Source organism: Saccopteryx leptura, chromosome 2 (genome assembly GCF_036850995.1).
Source record: "Saccopteryx leptura isolate mSacLep1 chromosome 2, mSacLep1_pri_phased_curated, whole genome shotgun sequence".
In the NCBI taxonomy this organism is placed as follows: Eukaryota; Metazoa; Chordata; class Mammalia; order Chiroptera; family Emballonuridae; genus Saccopteryx; species Saccopteryx leptura.
The window spans coordinates 167,447,678-167,475,044 of record NC_089504.1 but is presented as its reverse complement, the minus strand read 5'-3'; the positions used below and the strand labels follow the sequence as shown (position 1 = coordinate 167,475,044).

At 39.3% G+C, this 27,367-nt stretch overlaps 1 protein-coding gene across 3 annotated transcripts; it reads right to left on the bottom strand.

The window, feature by feature from the left end:
• Positions 1–977: 977 nt before the first annotated feature.
• Positions 978–26,393, bottom strand: POMP (proteasome maturation protein). Of its 3 annotated transcripts, none has more exons than XM_066369268.1 (6): positions 25,831–26,238; positions 22,216–22,313; positions 19,150–19,210; positions 15,128–15,229; positions 4,983–5,076; positions 978–1,147 (listed from the first exon to the last, which is right to left on the bottom strand). In XM_066369268.1, exons 1-6 carry the CDS (start codon positions 26,221–26,223, stop codon positions 1,080–1,082), a joined length of 816 nt encoding a protein of 271 aa, XP_066225365.1. In that variant the 5' UTR covers positions 26,224–26,238; the 3' UTR covers positions 978–1,079. The 3 variants fall into 3 exon arrangements, with proteins under 3 accessions (XP_066225365.1, XP_066225366.1, XP_066225367.1); XM_066369269.1 differs by lacking the exon at positions 978–1,147 and adding an exon at positions 13,711–13,798 and having other exon boundaries at positions 5,003–5,076; positions 25,831–26,393; XM_066369270.1 differs by lacking the exons at positions 978–1,147; positions 4,983–5,076 and adding an exon at positions 10,478–10,647 and having other exon boundaries at positions 25,831–26,392.
• Between the last annotated feature and the right edge of the window lie 974 nt (positions 26,394–27,367).

Genomic DNA, 27,367 nt, shown 5'->3' with positions numbered 1-27,367 from the left:
AGCAATGCCCCGGAGGGGCAGAGCATCGCCCCCTGGTGGGCGTGCCAGGTGGATCCCGGTCGGGTGCATGCGGGAGTCTGTCTGTCTCTTCTGTTTCTGGCTTCAGAAAAATACAGAAAAAAATTAAAAAAAAAAAAAAAATGTCTATTCAGAACCTCTGCCCATTTTCTAATTGGGTAATTTTTTTGTTGAGTTGTATGAGTTATTCATGTACTTCTGATATTAACCCTTTATCAAAAATATATTTAAAAAATGGTAATTAAAATGTTTTAAAATTAGTGCAAGATGACCAAGTAAATCTTAAAATCATCAATTTTTATACACCATGTTCATAAAGAATATCTCATAAGAAAAAACTATAGGGAAGATTTATTTTTAATTAAATTATAATGTAATTTGTTCATGAAAATGTAGTGTGTGTATACGGGAGTGTTGAAATCTGCTTTTAATTTAAACGTCTTATAGGATATATATCTATGTAGTACAACACTTTGACATCTGCTGGTTGCTTTTATTTTTCACTTTAAAGACAGGACTAAAATCAAAACAACTGAATTTGCACTTTTCAACACGAAAGAATGAAAGAATAGCGTCAATAAAGCAGCTATTATTCTCATGAGCACTGATGAACTATACTGAAACAAGGAAAACTAACAATACCTGACTACGTAATCTGAGGTGCTGCACTGAACTCAGCTACGGTGCTGGCTCTGAAAGAGGCCCCTCGGAAGACTGCAGATGCAAAGGCTGAAGATGGTATTCGAAATCCTATTTATAGAATACCTAGAAAACAGGCTAAACTGGAACTTGCTGTCAGTTTTTAATAGCCATTAGCACACTTTTTTAAAGATATAGAAGACTACTGTTTTCATATAAATCAGCAGTTTTAAAATCATCTCTAGTGCTTTCAACTGTCACATGGCCATAAACCAAAGACCCAAATAATTTCAAATGATCAGATACTATTTAGGCAACAATTCTTATGTGTCAGTACTTTTAATGTTGTGTACATAAAATTATAGTAAAAAGACAGCTATAGACAAGACATAGCCCCTCATTTCCATGATCAGCACACTGCATCACATTAAACCGAGTTTATATTCCACCATCAAGTGCGGTTCTCCCATTTGTTCACTTTGTGATGGGTCTGAAAATAAACAGAAACACACATATTAAAGATTCTCACAAAAAGATAAATTCAATGATTTCACTTACATGAAAAGGTAGAACAAGCCAAGAATAATCTCAAGTGATAGAAAACAGCCCAGTGGTTGCCTGGGACCATAGGTAGTGTGTGTGTGTGTGTGGGGGGGGGGGGGGGGGGGGTTGGTGTGGTTGTCTGCAAAAAGGACCATGGAGAAGAAGCCATCTCTAAATCCAAACAGCAAAAATATTTTATCTCTATTTTTTTATGCTCTGCTGCAGAGACATACACATAAGACAACCTAAACAATTTTCACTCTTGTAAAATTTTAACTTTAGTAATATACCTAAAAGAACTTTAAAGTTAATACTAAGAGTAAGCTTCCTAGAGACAAATAAAGCCTATTTTCTTTTTGCCTCCTAGGAAACATAGAACTAAAAGCAGAATAAAAACCCAATGAACTAAACTGTAAATTCAATTTGTAAAAATAAACATCCATTCACATTAAAGTAACTATTACCAACAGTAACTGATCAATTTGGACGCTTCTCCCTGGACCTAGTAAGAGATTGGATTGTATCAGTTCAGCAATGGATACTCTACTCTCCACACTTGACATACAACAAAGTAACCTTAGCAACAACTGATACTGCTACAATTACTAATAAACTGCTAGGTATATGACAGATATTCAAACTCTAAACTTAAATTTGTGCACCTGAGTAGAAAGAATAGGCAAAGATATTTGCTGCAGCCCTGTTTTATGTTAATGAGAAAAATGCAGTCACCCATCAATAACGTACTGTTGTATCATGCATAGTGTAAGCTACACAGTAGGATACCAATGTGTTAAAAAACGAACACCAAACAATGCCAAATTATTTCCTGACTCTATGTGTTTGTATGAAGACACACAGGACATATACTAACAACTGCAGGAAACCAGGGAAAGAGGGCGAGAAATGGGTTTGGGGTAATCATGGAGGGCCTGAGTTTTAAAATTTTAAATGAAGAATATGTTAATTTAGATAACAATTTCTCTTAAACTCTGTGGTTCAAGCTTTTGATTTTAAATATGGACTTTTTAAATCAACCACTTGCCCCAGAATAGAGCACATCACATAAGTGAGGTGTGGCCTCCAGTGCTGGCCTGGCCACAAGAGCACTGTGAGACTCAGAGCAGAAGCAAGCCTCTGGTTCAGTCTGCTCCTCATCTTAAAGTGAGGGACTGCTGTGAATGGAAGGCCTCTTCCAGCATTAAGGAAAAGTGTCTTTTTGGCTTTACTATTGCCTCCTCACCTGCCCTTCCCTTCCTTGTAAAAGGTACTGATAGGTCTTGGCCAAGCACTTCACAGATGACTGAGTAAAACCCTCATTGCCTCCAACACATTACAAAACATCAACTGGAGAAATACACAGATTTCTATCTCAGTTTAACAGTTCTCACAGAGTTCAGATTAACAAACCACTCCCTCATTATAGACATAAAAATTCCTCCTGGGTCAAAAATGATGAGGACAGTGTGATGAGCAAGAGCTTTAACATTTACTAGGCACCAAGCACATGAGGCACTGGGGACACAACAACTAAAAAGACAAGGCCCCAGCTCTCATGGCATTTGTGTTTAAGTTGAAACAAGAAATAAGAAGAAAGAAAAACACTAAATAAGTGCTATGCAAAGATTTAAAGTGAGGTGACAGAGTGACTGGAGACTACTTTAGACTGGGTAGTCAAGGAAGGCTTCTCCGGAGCAGTGACATTTAGATTGGGATCTGAAAATGAGGAGGAAGAAGTACTTTACGCAGAAGTAACAGCTAAGGGAAGGCCTTAGGGTAAAGCCATAAACTGCCCACATATTAGGGCAGTCATAGTTCCCCAAAGGAAAATTACCCAAAGTGCTATGCCAGTGGTCTCAGCCTGACAAAAAATCACCTACCTGATCAGGGGACTTTTCCAGCTCATGTCTATCTTAGAGAAAGGCAAAGAATGAACATAAAAAGATGCCCTCAAGATAGTGAACTTTTAAAATGTGAAATTGCATCACATCACTGCGTAAACCATCCAAAGGCTATCCACTGCATTGCGAATAAACATCTATAAAGCCATGGCTCATCCTAGCTTTTCAATCTCACCTTATTCCACTCTCTACTTTTCAAGCACTCTGCCACATGGGCCTTCTTAACATTCATCTGTGTGCTGGGAGACAATTCTCTATGGATCTCTCATGATTCCCAAATCTTGGATGTTGATGCAGCTTGCCTTTGTTCTAGATTCCTTCCAAGACCATTTCTAAAGTAAACAGTCTCAGAAGACAGAGGAACAGGCAGGCTGAATGCCTAAAGACTCAGGTGCTCTGACCTGAGGTGGGGTTCCTCTCCCTGCAATATATGCAGGCATAACCTGACCCTCTTCTTGCTGCCTGTGGGAACTGGGGCTCAGGAAATTTTTTAAAAAGCTGATACTCTGGCTACTGCTATTGCTGCAATAAACTGTCCTTTGTCTCTAGGAGTTTTATCTTCTGCCAGTATCCAAGAAACATGGCAAGCTAATTTGTTAGCTTATAAGTAGGATAAGCATTTTCAACCTTTCAGAGTACTTTAACTGTTCTCAGGTAGGGGACCCTGAACATACTGCTTCTTCTGCTTGACATACTCTTCCCTCTACCTTTAGCGCAACTAACTCAAATACCTTTAAGGAATCAACTTTGTGTCATATTCTCAGAGGTGCCTACCTCTTCTACCTAACAACAAACTATCCTTAACCTTTTTATTCCTACAATGTAATCACAATTTTAACTATTTGTGTTTGACCTGTTTAGTGTTTACCTCCATTAGAAAGTAGATGTCTGTTTTCTCACCACTGTATCATCAGAGCCTAGCCAAGAACTTGGCACACAGTGAATGTTGGACTGACTGAGTAAATGCTCTAAGTCCACTCCCTTTCTTTAGACAGAATCACAGAAGTTGATTTTTAAAATGAATGCATTTTTGTAACTAATTAAAAAATAAGAATATAAAAACCTGAACTATCACCTTAATAATTTTAAATGAGGTCTAAGTTCAATGGCAAAGCTTAGGAATTCCAGGTTTTCCTGCATTCAGAAAGCTCCCTCAGAAAAGATTCTCGAAGAGGAGGCTTATCAGACTTCTATTGTGTCCACAGCATCTCCTTACTAGACATCAGCAGCCAAGCAAAACTATACAATTTAACCCTGTTGAGTTTTGTTTCTCCTGAACTGCCAAGGCATAATCAGCAGAGGCAATACTGGACAGAATTATATTTGTCTATCTTCTTCAGAACCAAAGTAAATAGAGCTTGCTATTATTACTAATAGAGGATGTGTGTCTTGTTCTTACTTAAAAGTCCTATATCTTGTACATAAAATAATTATTCAGGGAATTTTGTTAAAGATGACAGATCCTTCCTACTCACCATCTACAGAAGCACAAAAATTATTTAGGGGGCAGATATTCTTTAAAGAAAACTTTTATTTTTTTAGTTGTTTTAAAAATCTCCCACAAATGTTGTGAATGATTAGACAACAATCATTATTTAAATTAATGTAATTACATTATATTAGACTAATGTATCAGACTTTATCCTCAGAACAGGAGAGATGATATGACGATATGACTATAATCTCAGAATTCTACAAAAAATTTTCCCTTTTAAAACCAGTTAGAAAACAGTTACCATTAAACTATATCTTAGGCAGTGAATAACTCAAGTGAAGGCAATCAGCAATCAGCCTCATGGGGACAAGGATGCTGTGCTTTTGTTGCTGCTGTTGCCTTGCACATTACTGGGGTTCCAGAAAAAGGTGCTGAATGACACTTACCATTAAGAATATCTTCAAACCCAATAGTATCATCATTGCCCCTCAAAATATCCAGTGAAAGGTTTGAGCTTGGAAGAAAGGGAAGACGCTGAACCTTCGATAAAAGTATGCAAGCACAAGATTAGAATAAAACCAAGGGGGAAAATGTAGAATCTAATTTCATGTTCTTTATTTGTAAACTCCAAAAAACTAAAAAATATCAATATAACCAGTGGGGAGAAAAAACAATTCTTATTTTAGGCTCAAACCAAGTTTCAAAAAGCTCCTCCAAACTTGACACAAAATATATAAAGACACTGGAATTGTACTTTTATTAACATGTAGTAATGCCAACAAGCTTTTACCTATTTGGGGACCTTACTTCTGCCCAGGAAAACCGCAGCATATTCCATCCAATGAAATGCAAAGTCCCAGAGCTGAACACTATGTCTAGTTTCTAATAAAATGTGGGATGATCAAATTCCTGAAGAAATTCCAACTCAATGAAAGCATTACTTAGTAAACTAATTACTTCACTTTGTATGTTGTTTTGTATTGCTCAGAGTATAAAGGTAAGTTATGATCCTTTCAAACAATACTGATAATTGAAATGAAGATCAAATACTTATGGGGCCTTTAAAAAACACAGTACCACCCTGAACTAGTGTTATCTACTTTTTGCAACTATTAAGTAAATATAACATAGACTGGTACCTAAGTATAGTGGAGAAAGCAAAGGCTTGAAATCAGAGAGAGCTGGATTTAAGTATAGTGGAGAAAGCAAAGGCTTGAAAATCAGAGAGAGCTGGATTCCAACTGTGGTTCTACTACTTGCCTATCCTAGGACTTTAAGTTACCTCATCTGTCTCATCCTTGGTTTCCTTATCTATGAAATGAGATTACACCATCTCCCTCTCAAACTTGTAGAATGGTGCAGAGTAAAGTGTGTATATAGTATAGTCATTGGCACATAGCTGGTACTTTACAAACTTTAATGTATACAAACCAAATTTTCAATTTTTCAGTTCTTTGTTACCTGGAAGTTATGATTTAAATCAATGGAGACAGTTTTAGATATTGCCAAAGGAACAACAAAAGAGTAATACATAGTCAGTGACAAAACAATACTAGCGAATTTAGGAAAAATCAGGGTGAAAAACCAACTCTGGACTACAAGAACAGCTCTCAAAAACCAAGGAGCAAAGAAGAAGCACAACAAACCTGGTAGGGAGCGCCTGAATCTCCCCTGCTTACAGGAACGGAGGGGGGAGGGGGAGGCTGAGAGCCCAGAGGGGATCTCACCCCAGGGAAAAGAGCAGAAAATACTGCTCACAGCCACTTGCCTGGCGACCAGGGAGCGAGGTGTGTTGAAAAGACCAGCTTATCTCCCAAGTGGAAAGGAAAGAGAGAGGGACAGACTGTGAGGGGCTAAGGAATGCAGGAGATGATCTAAAAAAAGCTGACTCATACGTGCTGGAGGCGGCCATAGCTGGGGGAGGGACTGATCCTTCCCCACAAAACAGTACTGAATTGCTTTCAGATCAGAGATCTCCAGACATCTCTCTAGCTCCAATGAGCGCAGCAAGACACAGCTGAAAACAAGAAGTGGGGAGGAGGGGCAGTAACTCAGGTCTCCATGGAGATCTAAGATACACCTCCCCCTACTGAAGCTGAGAAAACACCCTGCCCACAGAGAGATTAGTCCTGGCAGAAGAGGACTTCAGAATCTCAGGTTACACCCACCGCATTCCTGGATACAGTTTCAAGGAAGCCCCCTGCTGAGATCAGTAAACAAGACTATGACTTGTTAAGAAAACAAACAAATCAAGACTTTAAAGCTACCCAACTCCGAAAGTGGATTACAAATAATAGCTGATACCAACCCAAGAAGACCTAGAAATAACACAACTGAAAACTGGAGGCAGACAACACCAAGCCTAGACTCAACCAACTCTACAAAGAAAACACAGACAATGAGAAGACAAAAAAGTGCAATCCAAAAGAAACCTTCAGAAGATGAACTGAGTGATATGGAAATAATCAAACTTCCAGATGCGGAGTTCAAAATAATGATTGTAAGGATGCTTAGGGATCTTAGAACAACAATGGATGGTCATTATGAACACCTAAATAAAGAAATAGCAAGTATAAAAAAGAATCAGTCGGAGATGACAAATACAGTATCAGAAATAAAGACCACAATGGAAGGGATTAAAAACAGGATAGATAGAGCTGAGGATCGAATCAGCGAGTTGGAGGACAACTGGAATAAAGGCATGAAAGCAGAGAAGAAAAATGAAAAGAGACTCAAAAAGTCTGAGTAAACACTTAGAGAGCTCTGTGACAACATGAAGAGAAATAACATCTGCATCCTAGGGGTTCCTGGAGAAGAAGAAAAAGAACAAGGGATAGAGACTTTGTTCAATCATATCATAGCTGAAAACTTCCCTAAATTAAAGCAGGAGAAAATCTCACAAGTTCAAGAAGCACAAAGGACTCCATTAAAGAGAAACCCAAAGAAACCTACACCAAGACACATCATAATTAAAATACCAAAGCTAAGTGATAAAGAGAAAATATTAAAGCTGCAAGAGAAAAAAAAGCTATCACCTACAAAGGAGCCCCCATAAGGATGACATCCGACTTCTCAACAGAAACACTTGAGGCCAGAAGGGAATGGCAAGAAATATTCAAAGTAATGCAGAACAAGAACCTACAACCAAGACTACTTTATCCAGCAAGGCTATCGTTTAAAATCGAAGGAGAAATAAAAAGCTTCCCAGACAAAAAACAACTCAAGGAATTCATTACAACCAAACCAATGCTGCAGGAAATGTTAAGGGGCCTGTTGTAAACAGATTAAAGTGGGAAAAAATATAGCAAAAAAGGAATACAGCTTTAAAGAATAAAATGGCAATAAACAACTACATATCAATAATAACCTTAAATGTAAATGGATTAAATGACCCAATCGAAAGACATAGGGTAGCTGTGTGGATAAGAAAACAGGACCCTTACATATGCTGTCTACAAGAGACACACCTTAAAACAAAAGATACACATAGATTGAAGGTAAAAGGATGGAAAAAAACATTCCATGCAAATGGAAATGAAAAAAAAGCTGGGGTAGCAATACCTATATCAGACAAATTGGACTTTAAAACAAGAGATAAAGAAAGCCACTACATAATGATAAAGGGAGTAATCCAACAGGAAGATATAACTATTATAAATATCTATGCACCTAATATAGGAGCACCTAAATATATAAAGCAGACTTTGATGGATTTAAAGGGTGAGATCAACAGGAATACTATAATAGTAGGGGATTTCAATACCCCACTAACATCACTAGATAGATCCTCAAGAAAGAAAATTAACAAAGAAACAGCAGACTTATTGGACACACTAGATCAACTCGATTTAATAGATATCTTCAGAACCTTTCACCCAAAAGCAGCAGAATATACATTCTTTTCAAGTGCTCATGGTACATTCTCTAGGATAGACCATATGTTAGGGCACAAAAGTGCTCTCAACAAATTTAAGAAGATTGAAATCATATCAAGCACTTTCTCCGATCACAACGGCATGAAACTAGAAATGAACCACAACAGAAAAGCTCAAAAATTCTCAAACACATGGAAACTAAATAACAGGTTGTTAAATAACGAATGGATTAAGAATGAGATAAAAGAAGAAATAAAAAAATTCCTAGAAACGAATGACAATGAGCATACAACAACTCAAAATTTATGGGACACAGCAAAAGCAGTACTGAGAGGGAAGTTCATAGCACTACAGACACACTTTCAGAAGCTAGAAAAAGCTCAAATAAACAACCTAACCCTGCATCTAAAAGAACTAGAAAAAGAACAGCAGGTAAAGCCCAAATGTAGTAGAAGGAAGGAAATAATAAAGATCAGAGCAGAAATAAATGACATAGAGGCTAAAGAAGCAATACAGAGGATCAATGAAACTAGGAGCTGGTTCTTTGAAAAGGTAAACAAGATTGATGAACCTTTAACTAGAATCACCAAGAAAAAGAGAGAGAGGACTCAAATAAATAAAATTAGAAATGAGAGTGGAGAAATAACTGACACAACAGAAATACAAAATATTGTAAGAAAATACTATGAAGAACTGTATGCCAAAAAACTAGACAACCTAGATGAAATGGACAAATTCCTTGAAACATACAATCTTCCAAAAATCAATCTGGAAGAATCAGAAAACCTAAACAGACTGATTACACCAAATGAGATCAAAACAGTTATAAAAAACTCCCAACAAAGAAAAGTCCGGGGCCTGATGGCTTCACAACTGAATTCTACCAAATATTCAAAGAAGAACTAACTCCTATCCTTCTCAAAGTATTTCAAAAAATTCAAGAGGAAGGAAGACTTCCAAGCCCCTTTTATGAGGCGAGCATAATTCTGATTCCAAAACCAGGCAAAGACAACACAAAGAAAGAAAACTATAGGCCAATATCTCTGATGAATACAGATGCTAAAATCCTCAACAAAATATTAGCAAACCGGATTCAACAACATATGGAAAAAATCATACACCATGATCAAGTGGGATTTATTCTGGGGAGGCAAGGCTGGTACAATATTAGTAAATCAATCAATGTGATTCATCACATAAACAAAAAGGAGAAAAACCATATGATAATTTCAATAGATGCAGAAAAAGCATTTGATAAAATCCAGCACCCATTCATGATCAAAACTCTCAGCAAAGTGGGAATACAGGGAACATACCTCAACATGATAAAAGCCATCTATGAGAAACCCACAGCCAACATCATACTCAATGGGCAAAAATTAAAAGCAATCCCCTTAAGATCAGGAACAAGGCAGGGGTTCCCCCCTTTCACCACTCTTATTTAACATAGTCCTGGAAGTACTAGCCACAGCAATCAGACAAGAAGAAGAAATAAAAGGCATTCAAGTTGGAAAAGAAGAAGTAAAACTATTATTATTTGCAGATGATATGATATTGTATATAGAAAACCGTAAAGTCTCAGTTAAAAAACTACTGGACCTGATAAATGAATTCAGCAAAGTGGCAGGATATAAAATCAATACTCAGAAATTAGAGGCATTTTTATATGCCAACAATAAACAGTCAGAAAGAGAAATTAAGGAAACAATCCCCTTCACTATTACAACCAAAAATATAAAGTACCTAGGAGTCAACTTAACCAAGGAGACTAAAGACTTGTACTTGGAAAATTACAAAGCATTGATAAAAGAAATCAAGGAAGATACAAACAAGTGGAAGCATATACCGTGCTCATGGTTAGGAAGAATAAACATCATTAAAATGTCTATATTACCCACAGCAATCTATAAATTCAATGCAATAGCAATTAAAATACCAATGACATACTTCAAAGATATAGATCACATATTCCAAAAATTTATATGGAACCAAAAAAGAACACAAATAGCCTCAGCAATCTTTTTTTTATTATTATTTTTATTTTATTTATTCATTTTTAGAGAGGAGAAAGAGAAAGAGGGAGAGAGAGGAGAGAGAGAGAGAGAAGGGGGAGGAGCTGGAAGCATCATCTCCCATATGTGCCTTGACCAGGCAAGCCCAGGGTTTCGAACCAGCAACCTCAGCATTTCCAGGTCGACGCTTTATCCACTGCGCCACCACAGGTCAGGCCAGCAATCTTAAAAAAGAAGAATAAGGTGGAAGGTATCACACTTCCTGATATCAAGTTATACTACAAAGCCATTGTACTCAAAACAGCCTGGTACTGGCATAAGAACAGGCATATAGGTCAATGGAACAGAACAGAGAACCCAGAATAAACCCACAGCTCTATGGACAACTGATATTTGACAAAGGAGATAAGGAAATACAATGGAGTAAAGACAGCCTCTTTAACAAATGGTGTTGAGAAAATTGGACAGCTTCCTGCAAAAAAATGAAACTATATCACCAGCTTACACCACTCACAAAAATAAACTCAAAATGGCTAAAAGACTTAAATGTAAGCTGGGAAACCATAAGCATCTTAGAAGAAAACATAGGCAGTAAACTCTCCGACATCTCTCGGAGCAATATATTTGCTGATTTATCTCCACGGGGAAGTGAAATAAAAGACAGGATAAACAAATGGGACTATATCAAGCTAAAAAGCTTTTGCACAGCTAAAGACAATAAGAACAGAATAAAAAGACAAACTACACAATGGGAGAACATATTTGATAATACGTCTGATAAGGGGTTAATAACCAAAATTTATAAAGAACTTGTAAATCTCAACACCAGGAAGACAAACAATGCAATCAAAAAATGGGAAAAGGAAATGAATAGACACTTTTCCAAAGAGGACATACAGATGGCCAATAGGCATATGAAAAAATGCTCAACATCACTAATCATTAGAGAAATGCAAATTAAAACCACAATGAGATATCACCTCACACCAGCCAGAATGGTGCTCATCAACAAAACAACACAGAGTAAGTGCTAGGGAGGATGTGGAGAAAAGGGAACCCTCCTGCATTGCTGGTGGGAATGCAGACTGGTGCAGCCTCTGTGGAAAACAGTATGGAGATTCCTCAAAAAACTGAAAATTGAACTGCCTTTTGACCCAGCTATCCCACTTTTAGAAATATACCCCAAGAACACCATAGAACAGCTCCAAAAGGAGAAATGCACCCCCATGTTTGTGGCAGCATTGTTCACAATAGCGAAGATCTGGAAACAGCCCAAGTGTCCGTCAGAGGACGAATGGATTAAAAAGCTTTGGTATATATATACCATGGAATACTACTCAGCCATAAGAAATGATGACATTGGATCATTTACAATAACATGGATGGACCTTGATAACATTATACGGAGTGAAATAAGTAAATCAGAAAAAACTAAGAACTATATGAATCCATACATAGATGGGATATAAAAATGAGACTCAGAGACATGAACAAGAATGTGATGGCAATGGGGGTGGGGGGTGGGGGTAGGGGGGATGGGGCAAGGAAGGAGAGAGGGGGTGGGGGAGGGGAGGGGCACAAAGAAAACCAGATAGAAGGTGACAGAAGACAATCTGACTCTGGGTGAGGGGTATACAGCACAATCAAAGGTCAAAATAATCTGGAGATGTTTTCTCTCAACATATGTACCCTGATTTATCAATGTCACTGCATTAAATTTAATAAAAAAATAAGTAAATAAATTAAAAAAAAAACAATACTAGCATTTTATTTTTTCTTTATTTTTTTAAATTTATTTATTCTAAGTGAGAAGAGAGGAGATAGTGAGACAGACTCCTGCATGCACCAGGACTGGGGTCCACCCAGCAACCACCATGTGGGGCCGATGCTCGAATCAACTGAGCCATCCTCAGCACCCAGGGCCGACGAGGCTTGAAACAATCGAGCCACCAGCTGCAGGAGAAGAGGGAGATAAGGGGGAGAGGAATGGAAAGAGAACCATCAGATGGTCGCTTCCCATATGTGCCCTGACTGGGGATCAAATCCTGGACATGCACATGCCGGGTTGATACTCTATCCACTGAGCACACCAGCTAGGGCTGATACTAGCATTTTAAAGTAATCATAACTTAGAATCTAAGGGGGCAGTTAAGATACTTTTTTCTGTGAAGAAAATGTATGCAGGCTAAAAGTACTTTTGAGTACTAATGGCCTACAGACTTATTTAAATCTTTGTGGCATGGAAAAATTTCTCTAAATTGTCAAAATTGAAAAAAGAAAGTAGGGGATACAGAAAGAAGAGGAAGCAACAGAAATGGAGCCTATCAATTCAATGCAGCAGCAAGGGGGTGGCAGGCACAGCCTGACCACAGCTGAGCATCAGCAGCAGGGTGCGCAGGCCATGGTGTGCATTCTGACAAGCAAGAACTGCAACGGAACAGGGACCAGAAAAAAAAGGGCCACAATTCCGGACAAAGACTTTTGGATTAAGTGGGATTAACAGTTTAGGCCCAAAGTATGAGTGACAAGTAGATGGACTCTGAGTCATAGGAGCATAAAAAGGGAGGGCAACAACTTTGTGCACAAGTATGTATTTCACTTCATCTGCAGAATAGTCCTAATCACCTCACCCTGTTCTCACTGCTAACTCCAATTCACAAGAGAATCGAACAAATGATCTGAGGCTCAGAAAGGTCTCTAACGTATCTAAGTTCTCAAGACTAGTAGATGGCAGAGCCAAGGGTCATATCCAGGTAACTCTGACATAAAGCCAGCATGCTTTCAGAGGTGTGTCCTTGGAAAAAAAGTTCTAAAACAGCTTCCAGAATGACTTTGTGATGGCATTAATAGAATTTATTAAAAAGACACAATTCTGCCTGGCTAAGAGTAATGAATTCACAGTGGTAGGAAGAATATGTGCAAAAGCCAAAAGGAGAGAACAAAATTAGTCGACACTGCAAGGAGTGAGGAGGTGGGTTTACTTTGAGGGCAGAGTGAGGGGAGTGACACGACCAAATCTGCAATTCACAAAGACTATCCTGGCTGGAGTGCACAGACGGAGTAGTGGGCAGCAAGCTGGGTGCTGCAGCAATCCAGACGAAGCTCGGTCAGGGTCCGACCCACATAATTGCAATGGGATAAAGAGGTAACTGAGGGGATGTTGGAGGACGGAATGGGAGACAAGGTGCTAGGTGAGATAACCAAAGCTAATGTTCCAATTTCTGCCTTAGGAAAAACTGTTCGTACATGATAAGTTAGTATGCAAGAAACAATGCGTTATTCTGTACCTGTGTGAAAGCTGAAGTGCCTGCAGGACTGCCAATTGCAGAGGCCTATAGCTTTAAAGCTCAATGATAACTGAAGTCCCAGGAACAGCTAGGAAATAAGAAGATGAAGAGAGGACCAAAAATAGGTACCAACAAAGCTGGTATTTCAGGGAACAGGGGAGCCGGGGGTAAGGAACCTATAAAGCAACACCTGAGAACAAGGCTTATAGAAGGAGGAACATCAGGAAAAGGGCAGTGCCCTAACAGCCAAAAGAAGGCAGGCGCCATGAGTGTTCCATACCACAGGAGATCAGCAAAATGAGGGCATAGCAATGCCGACCGTGTAGCAGCAGTCTAGGTGGTGTGACAGGTGTCAGGTTGAGTGAATACTTGATAAAGTACTGGTATATGTAGCAATGGAGGCAACTTTTTAAAGCTCAACCTGCAAAAGCAGACTTAGTGAGCCAGTTGTTGCTATAAAGGGGTTTAGAATTGATACAATGTTTGCTTTGTTTTAAAAGACAGAGGTCTGCCCTGGCCAGTTGGCTCAGTGGTAGAACATCTGCCTGGCGTGTGGGTGTCCTGGGTTCAACTCCCAGTCAGGGCACACAGGAGAAGTGACAGTCTAGTTCTCCATCCCTACCACTTCCCCTTTTTTCTCTGCCTCTCTCCCCCAACCCCACTTCCCACAGCCATGGCTTGACTGATTCCAGCACATTGGACTGGGCGCTGAGAATAGCTCCATGGAGCTTCTGCCTCGGGTGCTAAAAATAACTCGGTTGCGAGCATGGCTCCAAATAGGCAGAGCATTGGCCCCAGATGGAGGTTGCCAGGTGGATCTCGGTCAGGGTGCATGTGGGAATCTATCTCTATCTTCCCTCCTCTCACTTGGAAAAGAAAAATAAAATAAAAAAAATAAAAGAGAGAGGTTGGGATGTATGTAAATGCTGCTGAGTTCTAGCAAATAGAGGTTGAAGATACCAGGTATAGAAAGGATCCATGAAAAGGGAAGTCCCTGAAGTCATGTGATATGGTCCAACAAATCTAAAACACAGGTAGCAGCACAGTTCTTACATTCTGGAAAGGATGTTTCTGAGAAGACTTATTGCTGAACAACCGGTACACTCAACCAACTGCCTACTTGACCCCACTTGATCAGTCCCATCGGTGTCTCAAGTTCAATGACCCTCTAAAAGAAGAAATGGAAGAGTGGATGAAAGGACGTTTTCAGACACTGAGCCCATAATTTGAAGAAGTTTTCCATTGAATGGCTTATTTTTTCTCTATAATAGGAATCGAGGTCCTATCCTAAAAGGGGGAAGTAGAATCAGCTGTAGAAAAGGAGGTCAGGTTTGCACAGCTGTTACTAAATAGAAGGGTCATTCCAATCAGTATCGGCACACATGTGGGATGCACATACTGACATACATACACTCACCTGTTGCACTGCCTTGAATTCCATTTGCAGTTTTAGTGGAGCAAACAGACCCTGGATGTTCCTCAGCGTAGAAAAATTCATTTTATCTTGGTTGAGCTGGAACTACAAAAGACAGCAATGTAATTTTAAATGCTACACTCAACATTCTGAATTCAAAACAGTCAGCACCGATACACCTGCAACACAATACTTAGAAGATGAAGAATTGTAATATCCGTAACTGAAATAAAAACAAAGTAGTTTCACTAATTTCTTCAACAAAAATTTGGCTATATATGTCTATATTTCATCCAGCATACAGGTACACTTCGCCTATGTCAAATTATCACCTAAAGTTTGGATTTACAAAACTAATAAACTAAGAACTATTTTTCACATTGTGAAAGTACACTGACAAAGCATAGCACATTTCACTACTTCTGATTACAACTATTGCAAAACTGGTAAAGAGAAGGTATAAATAGCCTGAGATCCAGAAAGTTACATGCAGTGACAAAAATTAGTAGTGAATATCTAAGTACAAAAGCATATGCTCAAAAGATTTTCTAAACAATCAGAAATGTCTGAGCTAATAAGGTAAAGAGATCTCTGTAATTACTTTTTATTACACTATACTATTCATAAGATTTTTTAAAGTCACAATAACAAAGGTAACTGATCAAAAATCTACTGAGAGATCAGTACCCACTTGGGACATGATCTGGAGGACACATACAAAATCTGAAGGTAAAATATCTAGCAATATGGTTTTTAATTACTTTAACTTAACAGCAAAATTCTGACAGATGGTCCAAATTTAGGAAAAATATGCAATATTTTATTGAGTATATGACCTGACATTCTATTTGAAGTTTCCTTTAATAGTAATTCTCATAACTAAATAAAATTTTATGTAAAAAACTTAATTTATAAACTTTGATAAGTATACCCACCTCATAATGTGGTATCAAACTGAAATTACAACAAATTAACTAATTATTAGCAACCACATACATAATTAGAATTAAGAGTCTGTGGCGATAAACAACAAATGAAAGTTTACCCTGGAGATAGGCTATATGTATGTTATATAATCCAGCTGAAAAGACATTACACATAGATTAGGGCTTCTCAACCCTTGGCACTACAGACATCTGGGGCCAGATTATTCTTCGTAGCAGTGAGTGCAGACTGTCCTGTGTATTGCAGGATGTTTGGCAGCATTCCTGGCCTCTACCAGTAGAAACCAGTACCAAAGAACCTTCCCTAAGACACCACTTGTGATAATCAGACATTACCAAATGTCCCCTGGGGGGAAAAAATCATCCCTAGCTGAGGACCACTAGTATAGACGACGGTCATCTCCTTCACTATCCCCACTGCAGTTTCAATCATGGAGAGATACTATGAGCCAGCACATGTTGAGGGATGGTCTATTATGAACCACACTTGACTGATGAGGAAACAAAGACTTAAGGAAAGATTAAGCCACTTGCCCAAGTTTACTTAGCTAATAAGCAGTACTACACAGCCCAGGGGTCCCCAAACTTTTTACACAGGGGGCCAGTTCACTGTCCCTCAGACCGTTGGAGGGCCAGACTATTAAAAAAACTATGAACAAATCCCTATGCACACTGCACATATCTTATTTTAAAGTAAAAAAACAAAACGGGAACAAATACAATATTTAAAATAAAAAACAAGTAAATTTAAATCAAGAAACTGACCAGTATTTCAATAGGAACTATGGGCCTGCTTTTGGCTATGAGATGGTCAATGTGCTCCTTTCATTGACCACCAATGAAAGAGGTGCCCCTTCTGAAAGTGCAGCGGGGACCGGAAAAATGGCCTCAGGGGGCCGCATGTGGCCCACAGGCCGTAGTTTGGGGACCCCTGACACAGCCCAAGCTAAAGGACTTACAATAGATAATAAGTGCCACAGAATTTCAAGGGAGAAACTGCCATTAGCTGATTATTAAGACAACACAGAGGCAGGAGATGTAAGCTGAGTCTCAAAAGAGGTATGAAATCTTTACTCTTCACCATTTTGGCCAGTCTCACTCAGACTTGTCAAAAGTTTCTTAACATGAATTGCTCAAAACAGAATCAATATTCCATACCTAATGATAAAGTTAATACTTAGAAAACAAAGGGTATAAACTCCCTTGATTTGAGCACTATCTTATTAATAAAAGTCTGAGATTACATTAACTATTCTTTTCAGTGGCTAACATAATCTGCTACCCTATAATGACCTTACAGTCCAGGCCTGACCTATGGTGGCGCAGTGGATAAAGCGTCGACCTGGAAATGCTGAGGTCGCCGGTTCAAAACCCTGGGCTTGCCTGGTCAAGGCACATATGGGAGTTGATGCTTCCAGATCCTCCCCCCCTTCTCTCTCTCCTCTCTCTCTCCCTCTCCTCTCTAAAATAATAATAATAATAATAATAATAATAATAACCTTACAGTCCATTAAAAACAAGTTTTATGTAATGATCAAGTTTACCTCATCTAAATGTAATTCATTTTAGAACCTAAATGCAAAACTTTACAATCTCCTGTGTAAGCAGTATTTTGATTTTGGCTTAGTCCTGAGATTATTCTGTCATTAGTGATGTAATTCACTCACTCATTAAAATGAGCTATCCAATAAGGATAATAAAGCTTATTGTGCCATCAATCTGCTTTATATGCTATGCTTTCTGTGATTAACCTAATCTTTGAAAAACACTTAATATTCTTAGTCAACTTCTGAGCATAAGACCAAAATGCACTTAGACAATTAGAAGCTGTTTTATTTTCTCTTCCTATTTGAAGTTCAATTTCACCATCACACTATTTGTGCTAATCTTTCTTATAAAGATTTCTCTCCTTGCTAAAGAGGAAGAAATTGAAAAAAAAAAACAAAAAAATGGGAATATAGCCTGACCAGGTGGTGGCGCAGTGGACAGTGTAGAACTGGGATGCGGCGGACCAGGTTCGAGACCCTGAGGTCGCCAGCTTGAGCGCAGGCTCATCTGGTTTGAGCAAAGCTCATCAGCTTGGACCCAAAGTCGCTGGCTTGAGCAAGGGGTTACTACGTCTGCTGAAGGCCCACGGTCAAGGCACATAGGAGAAAGCAATCAATGAACAACGAAAAACTAATAATTGATGCTTCTCATCTCTCTCCGTTCTTGTCTGTCTGTCTCTATCTATCCCTCTCTCTGTAAAAAAAAAAAAAAAAAAAAAAAAAAGGAATATATTAGCTTAGCTTTCTGGTTAACAGTGCATCATTTTCCCCAAGTAATGACTCTTTTTTTGTTGCTCTGAACGTGTATTTAAAAACCCTCTGTATTGTCTAAAAAAATCTGTGCAGGTTAATTGCTCTTTCGTATAACCCCTCCCCATCCATTTATCTGGAGAACAAGGGTGTAAGACTATTCAAATGTACCCTCCTTTCTAAAATCTTCCACATTTCCTAAGCACCGGTGGTTATCCTTGGTCCTCTAAGCATCTTATGAAGCCCCTAATCCACTGCTTGTCCTCTGATTAAGTTTTCAGCTCCTTAAGGTTGGGAAATATGGTCATATTCTGTGAATCTACTGTGCCTATATGCCCCACTGTACCTTGGAGAAGGAAGGCTTGAGAAAGAGGTCAAGGCTAGAGATAGGGAGTTGGAGGTCTATAGCAAAAAAATGGCATCAAAAACATAGAAATAAAATGAGATTATAAAATGAAAAAAATATTACGAGAGGAACAGAGAGGTGGATGGACCTTTAGAAACATCCATAAAAAAAGAGAAGAATGTGTAGAAAGGGAACGTTAGTAAAGCAGTATAACAAATTCAAAGCCTGTGATGTAATTCACTCATTCTTTAAAATTTGGGGTCCCATTTTTAATATCCTTACCAGCCTATTATACAAGGATATTAAAAATGGGACCCCAAATTCTTCATGAGTACATGCTCTGCACCAGAACTATTTTTAATAAATGAAACCACAAATGTACTATTGAAAGATTTTTCTACTAGTGGACAAAAATAAATATACTGTTAATATACTTACATTTTTTTCTGATAATTCAAGAGGATGACTGGGCAAAAGTTCATTTTTCACACAAGAAAAACTGAAAATAAGCATTTAAAAGGGAGATTACATCTCACTCAACATTAAAAGCTCAAAAATCACAACTATCAAAGGTATAACTATAGTGGAATGGCACAAGGAAGTTTTTGGGGATGATGACACTTTTGTATCTCGACAGAAAACATACATGTATAAAATTCATATAACTAGCCTGACCTGTGGTGGCGCAGTGGATAAAGTGTTGACCTGGAACACTGAGGTCACTGGGTTCAAAATCCTGGGCTTGCCTGGTCAAGGCACATATGGGAGTTGATGCTCCCCCCCTTTCCCTTTCTCTCTCTCTCTCATTCTAACTCTCTCTCCCCTCTCTAAAATGAATAAATAAAAATTAAAAAAAACAAATTAAAAAAAATAAAATAAAATTCATATAACTATCCACCAAAAGAAAAAAAGTCAAATTTTAAAAATTCAAATTTACTGTATGCTAATTGTTTTTAAATGCATCTATTATAGATACCGATGGTCAAGACTTCAGTAGAGAGAACATTCTAAAAAATGGTGTTAGCCTAACCAGGTGGTGCCGCGGTAGACAGAGCGTCGAAATGGGACGTAGATGACGCAGGTTCGAAATCCTGAGGTCGCTGACTTGAGCACGGGCTCATCAGCTTGAGCCCAAGGTCGCCGGCTTGAGCAAGGGGTCACTCAGTCTGCTGTACCCCACGGTCAAGGCATATATGAGAAATCAATCAATGAACAATTAAGCCGCCTCAATGAAGAATTGATGCTTCTCATCTCTCCCTTCCTGTCTGTCTGTCCCTATCTGTCCCTCTCTCTGTCAAAAAAATAAATAAAATGGTGTTAAATGATGCTTGCTCTCTAGAAAAAATTTAGTAAAGTATGTTTATTACTATTACTCTGAAGACATGTTTGTGTATTATGTAAGATACCTCTTCTGTTCAGGCCTAATGTGCTATTAATATTTAATGTATCTTTAATAAACACATGTCAAACAGTATGTTTGATTTACTAAACACTTCCTATGTACAAAGTACTATGTTAGGTGATATACAACTAGAACCAGGCCACTGTTGTTTATTACACTGGATACATCAAAATGAATAGCTTACCATCCAAAATAGGATTTGAGAGTTGAAAGAAACTTTAGAATCACGCAATATGGCCCTAGAGGGTTGGCTCAGTGGTAGAGCATCCGCTTGGTGTATGAAAGTCTTGGGTTTGATTCCCGGTCAGGGCACAGAAGAGAGGCACCCATCTGCTTTTCCACCACTCCCCCTTGCTTCCCTCCCTCTCTCCCTCCTGCAGCCATGACTCCATTGGAGCATGTTGACCCCAGGCACTGAGAATGGCTCCATGGCCTCCGCCTCAGGTGCTAAGAAGAGTTCGATAGCTGAGTAATGGAGCAAAGGCCCCAGATGGGCAGAGCATCACACCCTAGTGGGATTGCCAGGTAGATCCCAGTCAGGGCACATGCAGCAGTTTGTCTCTCTGCCTCCTCTCCTCTCACTGAATTTAAAAAAAAATAAAATAAAAGCAATCATGCAATAATAATTCACTGAGTATTTTCTTTGTAAAAAATACTATCCTAAAAGTGGATGTGGCAATGTTATACTCTGATCAGGAAGAAAAAGCAGCATTTCAAATGAAAAAATTAATTAAAAATCATCAAGATTTTGTTACTAGCTACTTTATGAATTTGGTTAGACTATAAATCAAATTGTATCTCCAGTTCCAAAGGCTGTATACTGCATCTTTCACACAAAATGAAGAAACAATAATGGGTCATCACGTCTGTCCCCCAGACACCATTAGAATGCCATCCTATTACAGTACAAGCTAAATATCTTAAAATTAGATATAAAATTCAAAACACAGAATGTTGGCCCTGGCCAGGTGGCTCAGTGGATAAAGTGTCATCCCGGGGCACCAAGGTAGAAGGTTAGATTCCTGGTTAGGGTACATATAAGAAGTAACCAATGAGTGCACAACTAAGTGGAACACCAAGTTGATGACTCTATTTCTCTTCCTTTCTCTCTCTCAAGTCAAAAAAATAATAAAAAAACAACAACAAAAGACACAGTACATTGATGGTAGGGAAAGCATTATTATTTAATTAAGCAGAAAAGCAATCTGCCAAGAAAAATAACTGGTACTGGAAATTAGGACCTATACATATATAAACATAAAGAAAACTGTTATAACTATGTGTTAAAGCTAGAAAAGAAAGGTAACAGCTGCTAACACTGAGTGTTTACCAATGTCAGGTATTGTTCTAAGTATTTTTCATGTACTACTAACTCATTTATTCTTCAAAATAATATAATACTATTAATAGCCCTATTTCACAGATGAAAACAATGAGACATAGAGCAATTAAGTAAATTCTCAAAGGCATACATCTAGCAAACAGCAAAGCCAGGGTCAAAATCCAGGCAGCCTGAGTCCAGAGTCCATGCTTTGAACTGCTATGTTATAGTATTTCCTCCATAAAGTGAATCACTCCAATAATTAATAAGGTAAGTTAATAAACTGGCTCTCCAAGTTATCAATAGCAAAGTGAAGAATCCTACCAAATCACCCTACTAGGCAACATCTTGTGGGAGAATGCCCTCTCCCAGGAACTTACTACTCTGATAAGGCACTTTTTCGGCTATAGAAAATATCTAAGTCTGACCTGAGGCAGAGTCATGGATAAAGTGTCGATTGGGAATGCTGAGGTTGCCGGTTCAGAACCCCAGCCTTGCCCAGCCAAGGCACACACAAGAAGCAAATACTATACTATGAGTTGATGCTTCCCACTCCTCCCACCCCCGTCTCTCGATCTCTCTCAAATCAATAAATAAAATGTGAAAAAAAAAGAAAGAAAATATCTAAGCCTCCATTTCTCCTCCTCCAGTCTAAAGAATATTACTTGTTAACTCCCAAATTAAATATATATATTTAGGGCCCAGCAAAATATTTCAAGAATATAATGAAAAATAATTTCCAGAAACAGTTTATTATAAAGTCAGAAACTTCCCCATATACCCTTTTCGAAGAAGATCATGATTTTCAAAAGGTCCACTTGCTGAAAGTTCAGTAACTGGAATACTGTCCTTTAGCTGAGATCCAAGTCCTCTGGTATTCTACAACACAGATAAAGAATACTATTTAATACAAAAAAAAAAAAAATCCCTTATAAAAACCCATACTGCAGATCTTATGTAAAAATCATGGTTTAAGCCAGGGGTTGTGACCCTATTGCTCGTGAGCCAGATGTGGCTCTTTTGATGGCTGCATCTGGCTCGCAGACAAATCTTTAATAAAAAAAATAATGTTAAAAATATAAAACATTCTCATGTATTACAATCCATTCATTTCCTACTGCTGATGTTCATGGTTGCAGGTGGCTGGAGCCAATCACAGCTATCCTCCGGGACAACACCAAATTTTTATTGGATAATGCCTTATGTACACGGGTCGTTGTATGGCTCTCACGGAATTACATTTTAAAATATGTGGCGTTCATGGCTCTCTCAGCCAAAAAGGTTCCCAACCCCTGGTTTAAGCACTAGAGAGAAAAGATAAGGTCTCTTCCTTCAAAGAGCCCAGTCTAGATAGATAATCACAATGAGCCTTACTTAGCATTATGCTAGAATGACACACATGGTACAATAAATAATACCAAATGTCAGGGTAGGAAGAATTCCTAAGTCATTTCCGAATGCTGTCAGATTAAAAGGCATTACAAAATAAGAAGAATATAAGTAAAGGTATAAAATATAAATAATCGAGTGAGTTAGGCAGAAATAAAGGCTGGCAAAATGAAAAGATTTAAATGTGCAAAGAAATTTGGTTTTATTCTGAAATTGATAGAGAGCCTCTGAAGCAGCAGTTCAGAGGGTCACGACCCACAGGTTGAGAACTGCTGCTCTGAAGGGTAATGACATGATCAGATTTACTTTCATTGGAAACATCCCTCCTTTAGGTTGGAATGGTTAGTGCTGAATGAAAAAAATGAGAACAGAACCTTGGGGAATACCATTCCTTCAGAACAAGAATGAAGTACAAGGAAATGGAATTAATAATGAATAGAATAGCTAGAAAAGAGTAGTCACAGAAGCTTAAAAAAAGGGGAAGAGTGGTTTTTATAAGAGGATACTGTTTATGAAAATAAATGTACCTTATCAGGATAGTGTCAAACAAAAAAAAGACTCAATACATTTGGTACTGGTAAAGTGTCACACTACACATTTATACAATACTAGAAAGCCCGACGGTCATACGAAATGACCGCTGTTCTAGATATTATAAATTGTAATTAAAATGATTTGTGCAAAGGTGTCTGCTAATTCAAACTGAATTACCCAGGGCAGGTGGCGAGGATGCCCCTTTGCTTAGTGCCCCATGGGGTTTCCCCCTTCTACTTGCTTAATTGCTTAAAGTAGAGTGCAATGAAGGAAACCACTGGCGGCACATTTCTTAAGAGCCACCTCTAGCTCAATAAATAAAGGTGATTTAAATAATAAAATGTTAATTCACATGTCAAAGATCTCTTTGTACACAACATTTCTTGTGTAGATCTTTCCATCATTTTTAAGCTCGCCTTGCAGAGGACCATCAATTATTTTTAATTTTATGTCCGTTCTTTCATGAACTCTTGAACAGGCAACATAAAATTGACTGCTCTGCGACTGAAGCAAGCCTTGTCTTTCTCTGCTCAGTGGTTTCTTTTTGTCGAGAAAGCCGTTTTTGTGCAGCTTTAGCTCCTTTTCTCTCCTCTTCAGTGCTGTATTTTCTAGGAGGCATTCTTAAAAGAAATTACATTAAGACGTAGTTTTTATGTAAAACAGATGATTGCCAATGCAAACAAATGTTCACCTTCCCCCTGACCCGCTCAATTTGCGTTCAGCCGTGGCAACTTCACCCCATTGGCTAGTACAGTTACGCAAGCAACCAATAAGCTATCGGCGACAAACAGACACTTAAGCCGCATATAATAAAGATAATGAAAACATTTAATCATCAAAATTTTATTAAGCATCTACTATGTGGCAGGTATACTGTTAGATGCCAAAGATACATGTTTACCTTCTAGGGCTCAGTCTGATGAAGACAGATTAGAGAAGCAAATAAAATGCAAAAAAAAAAGTTACATGTAAAACATAAGATGCTGACTTTAAACCACTAGTTGTTCAATACCCTTGCAATTCTGCAAAAAGATGTAAAACAGCTACAGGTAGTTTGGTATTGATCTTATACTGTTCTAAAAAAAAAAAAAAACTATGCTGAGAAACCAGCTTTTTTATTAATTTCTAAAATCATTTGTACATTTTATTTGATCAGGTACTTTATCCTGTCCAGGGTTTCATCAATCAACCATCTTAATCTAGGCTCTCACAACTGGATAACTTCCACAGCACCCTAAAGGGTCTTATTGACTGTACACTTCCATTTTCCAGTTCTGCATATCCTACCTTTTCCTAGAATATACAATCTCCCCGACAAACACTTAAAAAACCTTTTACTGACTCGTCAAGGTCTTGCCTGAAGAATAAAGTGCAAGGTCTTTAGCCTGGAACTCAAGAGCCTGCACAACAGGTTTCAATTCCCTCCACACAGAAATCTTGGTCAATCAGGAAATGGATCTGGAATCTAGTGTGGACTATCACTAACCTACTATGTGATTGTCAAAAACGCATACAACCTCTCTGGCCCTGTTTACTCATCTTTCCAGGAATCTTGCCAAATGTATATCCTGTATAGGCTGTTTAACTGTAAAGTCACAGAAGGAAATTTTCTTCTATGCAGAAAGAAACAGGGAATTCTGACCTCTGTGATCCACTGTAATCAAATATCAAGATTAGTACCTGGTATTTCTAGTAAAGTAGCAGATAAAAACAAATCTATGAAAAGTTAATTATCACTAGCCGCTAGAAAATGTTTACAAAACCTCTTTACAAGGATCATCAGTGTTTCCCCATAGCAGCTTTCCAGATCTGAACGGCCTGGCAGCAATACTGGTATCAGAGCTGGTGATTTAGGAGTCTTTCCCAAACATCACAACGTTTAAGTTAAAAAGAGTGGAAGAAAGGGGGGAGATGATGGTGAAGATGCTGACAAACAGGAATGAGCAACTGTCTGGTTTTTCCCCTCCACCATCTCACATAACACAAGGTCCCCAAAAACGTTTGTAGAGTAAAGGTAATTGGTTAAAAAGCGATCCACAGTTGCAGGTTTGTTATGAAAGTCCGTTCCGAGGGTCGGGAAGGTGCGTAGTGCTCCCCGCAGTGGAGGAGAATCGGCAACGCCAACAGAAAGTTGCACTTTTGATGTGTCCTTTCCAGCTCCGCACCGACCACAAGGAAGGGGTCGGGGTCTTTTGAGGAGCTTGAGCACGCGAAGGCGCACACCGAAAGAAGAGAAGGAGACTTAAGAGTATGAAGCCTCGGCGCTGCCCGTGGGACCAGACCCGAGCTCGGCCAACGTCACAGCGGCGCGTTCCCCACCCCGTGACTCGACAGATCCTGGCGCCTGAGGCCGGACTCATCCTCCCGCCATGGCCCGGGACGGGGACTGAGAAGGGCTGGGAGGCGGCGGCCTGGTCCTGCCGGGCAGGTCCGAAGTACGCTGGGAACTCGGTGCGCCCGGGGATTCACTCACCATTTTCAGCTCGCTCTGAAAACCTTCCAATCTCCGTTCCTGTCGTTCGGACTCACTGCTCACTTCCGTTTCCGGCGTTGCCCCCCCACATCCGCCGGAAGTGCGTCCGTCCGGGCGAGGAAGGAAGAAGGGCGCGGAGCTCCAGGAGGGAGCGGCGCGGGGCCGAGACTCCCACGCCTGCAGTCCCGGGGGACCGGGGCCAAGGGCGCAGTGAGGGTGTGGGCTGAGAGGAGGCCGGGCCGGGCGGGCGTGCCCCCGGAAGGGGAAGACGCGTACCTCCGCTCGGGAAAAGTAAACATCCACCGCTCGTGCGGCCGAAGATGTGCGTGGGGCTTGGGCGGGTGTATTGACTGATGAACACACACAGACCTTTTTTGGGCAGATATTTTTCATTAGGATTAACGAGGCGTAGGTGGGATGAGTGATCGGCCTGCGATCGTTTAGCCAGTAAGGCAAAACTCAAGGCTGTGTGTGTGTGTGGCTGCTGTTGATTTTTTAAATCATATATTGAAAGCCGGCCTGCTATGTTCAGGGCCCTTGCTGAGGCTAAGAAAAGAAAACGACCCAGGCCGATATGGGTTCTGGGCTAGAGGAGCAGAGGAACTGGTGGGGGTGAGAAGGGTGACAACTAATGATAATAACTGGCTTATATCGGACTCTGACAGTTGTAAGTGCTTGACATGAATGTTCCTTTCATCCTTTCAATAATCTGATAAATAGGTCTATTACCTTAGTTTTATACTTGAGGAAAGCAAGACATAAAAGAAGTTAGGAAAATAAGTCCAAGGACCCATAATCCATTGTCATAACTCTGTGCTATACTGCCTAACAAATACAATGTGATCAGATGTACTCATGCTCTGTCACCATGTAAGGGAACTAACTTAAGGAAGAATCCTGGGGCTGATAGCCAAAGTATAAGAGGGAACTGGTATGAAGTAGCCGGATGTATGAAAGGATAATACTGATAGATTTGCTTGTGCAAAAACTGATTGGGAATAGAAGTTCTCTGTGGCTGGCATAAGGAAGAGAGTAGTGTGAGATGAGATTGTAAGGAGATGGAGACAGGTTCATTATGGAGGTCATTGTGCACCAAATTGAAGATGAGGCTTTATCTTTAAAAAGTCATTGAAGTCTGACCAGACGGTGGCACAGTGGATAGAGCGTCGGACTGGGATGCGGAGGACCCAGGTTCGAGACCCCAAGGTCACCAGCTTGAGTGCGGGCTCATCTGGTTTGAGCAAAAAGCTCACCAGTTTGGACCCAAGATCGCTGGCTTGAGCAGGGGTTACTCGTTCTGCTGTAGCCCCACGGTCAAGGCGCATGAGAAAGCAATCAATGAACAACTAAAGTGCCACAATGAAGAACTGATGATTGATGCTTCTCATCTCTCCTTTCCTATCTGTCTGTCCCTATCTATCCCTCTCTCTGACTCTTTCTCTGTCTCTGTAAAAAAAAAAAAAAAAAAAAAAAGTCATTGAAATAAAAAATAAATAAAAAAATCATTGAAGTATTTTAATGAGGGAGGTGATAAAGT